General features: G+C 43.8%; 2 protein-coding genes across 5 annotated transcripts in view; one reads left to right on the top strand and one right to left on the bottom strand.

Annotated features, from left to right (window-relative positions):
• NBEA (neurobeachin) overlaps positions 1–3986 on the top strand; it is a 553993-nt gene that overhangs the window by 409278 nt on the left and 140729 nt on the right. For all 4 annotated transcript variants that reach the window (XM_018554206.1, XM_018554199.1, XM_018554191.1 and 1 more), the window contains one exon: positions 643–779. In XM_018554206.1, the coding sequence (XP_018409708.1) occupies positions 643–779 (137 nt within the window). The remainder of the gene's footprint in view (positions 1–642; positions 780–3986) is intronic.
• MAB21L1 (mab-21 like 1) lies at positions 2506–3691 on the bottom strand. The gene has a single exon (XM_018554216.1). The coding sequence runs from the start codon at positions 3583–3585 to the stop codon at positions 2506–2508; it is 1080 nt and encodes a 359-aa protein (XP_018409718.1). The 5' UTR covers positions 3586–3691.

Genomic DNA, 3986 nt, shown 5'->3' with positions numbered 1-3986 from the left:
TAAAAACAGGTATGTGTATATACACATATATAAGATATATATCACATAATGTCTCTATATTTAGCCATGAAAAATGCTTCTATAGACAACAGTAAATGACACACTTCCTGCTCACACCTATCACTACAATACAACTGACCTTTATATCTATACTTGAAACATTGGAAGTATTTGTGGAGTTTTAGTGGTGAAGCATAGGATGGGGAATTGTATAAAGGCCTTGGTGTCCCTGTATGCCACCATCCCCTGCTACAGGGGCAGCAGCAGCTTTCAAAGTGCTATATAATCAAATCTAATACATAAATATAGAAATGATAGAATAATGGCGGATCCGGCGCATATGATATTTGCTTGTAGGATTCCCATGCTAACTACACTGTTCAACTTAATGTGCTTGTCCTTTTTAAAATAAACATTTCTGTATCACAGCTCTCAGATATTTGTAGAAAAACGTTTATGTATTCCTGAAATGAGTAATTTTAACACACAATGATTAGTTGAAGACACTAACAGACTAATGTCAGAATTCCCTTCCTGTGCCCAGCAAGCTGTGTCCCCCCCAGGTGCCGCATCCCAGCCCTGGGGATCACCCTGGTCCTGATGGAAGATGTGTAAGCCTTGATGTCTCTGTCTGTGTTCCAGGTCCAGTGGTGCTGAGCACCCCAGCACAGCTAATTGCACCCATCGTGGTGGCCAAAGGCACCCTCTCCATCACTACCACTGAAATCTATTTTGAAGTAGATGAAGAAGACCCCAGCTTCAAGAAGATCGACCCCAAAGTGAGTGCTTGGCCTAAGTACATCTATATTGTGTGTGTGATGCAATAGCCTCATGCTTTGTATGGCTCCTGAAACATTTCCCAAGTTTACACATATATTTGTTTTATTTTCCGTCATTTAACTTTAGTTTTATTATGCACACCGATCTGTCCCCTGACACAGAAGCATTTCACATTAAACTTAAAGCAATTGATTTAAATTCTACACATGTGCTATATATATATACATATATATAACGATCTATATAGAATAATATAGATTGTAAACAGTTACTGTATTATTCCTAGTTGAATTGTCTGTTTTCTTTATTATTTTTTCGATGCATCACACATTGTCAGTATTTATTTAGGTTCTAAAGGGTTATTGATTAAAAAAACAAGGGCAGATATTTTGTGTGATCATTGCATGGCTTGTGCAAACGTTTTGTGACCTAGTTTTTATGGAGATAAACAGCGTTTTATACGGTAGGAAATAAATCTAGTTTTATAATATAAAGATAAATATTCTAATTACTATAAAGCCGTTTTGTTATGTTAGTAATGGTAAATATGTCTTTCGTTTTTTTAATTTTACGAAAACATTTCATGATTAAAACGGCTAGATTTGTTCACAATTGTATTTTTAAATCTCAGTTTTAATAACGTTTTCGGCCAAGTTTGATTTTCTATTTACCTTCATTAATAATAATGATAATATGAATAATAATAATATGAATAATATATATTATGATTATAGTAATAGAAGTATAATGGAAACATAGCATGCTTTTATTTTTACAGGGGTTGCGTTTTGCTTTTAATATAAAAAACGGAATATGAACAAATCTTAATGTATATTTGTTTTCTGTCCTGTAAGGTAGCTTCTGTGCATGTTTATATTTGTCTGAATTTGTTATGAATTGCTCTAAATACTGTTTCTATTACCAGCTCTATCGCATACACGGATTGGTGTTATTTGTGTACTGTATTTTTATTTGTATACTATCATTTGTTTTTAGTCGTGTTGCACCGTTTAAATTCAGGTTTTTACCACCAGTGGTCATCGAAAAATCAGCCACTGATTGTGACAATTACCCTTTGAATGGCTGACAGTTGTAAATGGCCTTTAGTGAGCAGGTTGTACAGAGGTTTTATTTACATTTCGATGTTCTGTCAAATTGGTTCTCAGGAACATTGTCTACACGATCAGTTCATTCTCCATTTTTAAAAGTGAAAGTAACGCGAATCCCTCTTAGTTTTGGATAATTAAAAAAAAAAAAAAAAAAACACGCCACTGTATATTTTTATTTCATTTATTAGCTTGTCATTAAATTAAAATTGGCAACAGTTTAAAATCTAAAATCACAGAAGTCATTAAATCCAGTGTATCTCAAGTGCATAATTTTTCAAATATATAGAATTCGATTAGCCAAGCGCCATCATATAAGCAAAAAAAAAAAATTCAAATTTCATTTGAATATATTTAAATAACATTTCAAGTATATTTATGGAATGTTAAGAATAGTACGAGCATTCTGAAACCAAACCAAACCAGGGAAATGTAAACTTCAGAGTTCTGACAGAAGGAAAAGTACCGTGAGGAGAAGAGCTACCTTTTGTATCTTCAGAGATTCGGTTCTGTTGTATCCAAAACGGAAAAATGAAAACTTCACCAGATCACAGAACAATAAACAGCCACAAACCTCAAAGACACTGCGAGTCACAATATTCTGATACATGGATATTTTTTAGAGCTTCTCCAGGCTCTTGGGGTTGGTGAGGATCTCTCGGGCCAACCTCCAGGTCTGCTTGGCGGCGTTCTCCAGGGCGGAGTGGGGTTTGCCCTGGAAGAGGTCCAGGGTGGGCAGGAAATAGTGCGGGCACCTCCGGCACTGGAGGCAGGAGATGAGCTGCAGCAGGATGCCATTGAGCCGGTCCCCTAGGCACGACTCGTCCCAGTCCGACTCCCGGGGGTGCTTCTCGCACTCGTAGGAGACCAGAGTCTTCATATTGTAGTTATTGAGGGGCTGGCCGGGCAGTTCCAGGTGCCGGTCCCGGAGGGTTTTCAGCAAGGACAGGCATTTCTTCCTACAGCCGCCCAGCTGCAGTCTGTTCTCGGCTTCGGCGAACTGCAGCACCCAGGCGTCGCTCTCCGCAGAGCTCTGCTTGCCGGCCAGGGTATGGCACTCCTTAGAGAGCAGGTTGAAGCCCTCCGCCTTGACCTCGGCTACCCGGTTGGGGCCCGGCCAGGGGATGTGGGGTAAGGGCCAGTGGGCAGCGCTGCGGGGCCAGATGCCAGTGCATTTGAAGGCCGGGGTGATCTGCACCACATATCTGTCCCTGATCCTCAGCTTCACCTCGCTGGTGTCCGCCACCATCTTCACCACGTCCCTGTAGCTGCATTTATCAACCGCCTGGGCCACCAGGGTCTGGAACCTGGAGCGGATCTTCCTGGCTGACAGGTAGCCCGAAGCGGTGATGAACTCCACCCAGAGAGACATGCTCCTCTTCCGACCATCGCTCAGCTTCAGCACCGCACAGCCGGGTAGGGAGCCGTCGTCCACGAAGTTGAAGACCCCCATCTGGTTGAGGTAGAGGACCACCTCGAACTCGGTGGGGGAGATGACCTCCAGGCCCTCGTAGCGGTTGTCCATCTCATTGAGGGAGCTGATGAAGCGGGGCTCCTGCACCTCCACCTCTTTCAGCACGTCGGACACCACCTTGCACACCTCCCGGATGGTCTTGGCGATGGCCGCCTTCCTGGCTTGGCACTTCTCGTTGTAGTACTTGTTGAGGTGGTAGACCAGCTTGGCCTGGGCGGCGATCATGTTTGGGCAGAGATCCGGGTTGTAGACCGGAGTCTCGCAGTAAACCGAGGGATCCAAGGCGGCTGCTGGGGAAGGAGCCAACTTTAAGGAGAACAGGGGAGTCCTCGGCAAGAATAGGAGGTCGGCTACTGGGCCGGGCGAGGGGCTCCTCCAGTGTGTGCTGGGGATGGCATGGAAGGCTCGAGGATGACACGGTCCCGGCCCCTCCTCCGGCAGTGCTGAGAACAGGGGAGGGGGGCAGTAGTCCAAGCACAGTCCTGGGCTCTGGAGTGCACTAGTCCTGAGCTCGTAGTGTCATCGCACGTACAGTGTCTATGGATGTGGATGATGGTGTGTACTAGAGCCCCGTTCATACACTCGTGTGAGAATTATAAAGGGAGGGCAAGGCAAGCGGCCAATCG

The sequence above is a fragment of the Nanorana parkeri genome, unplaced genomic scaffold (assembly GCF_000935625.1).
Source record: "Nanorana parkeri isolate BGI_ZX_2015 unplaced genomic scaffold, ASM93562v1 scaffold8, whole genome shotgun sequence".
Lineage (NCBI taxonomy): Eukaryota > Metazoa > Chordata > Amphibia > Anura > Dicroglossidae > Nanorana > Nanorana parkeri.
Note: the sequence above shows the minus strand (reverse complement) of the source record. Positions and strands in the feature narration are given on the sequence as shown.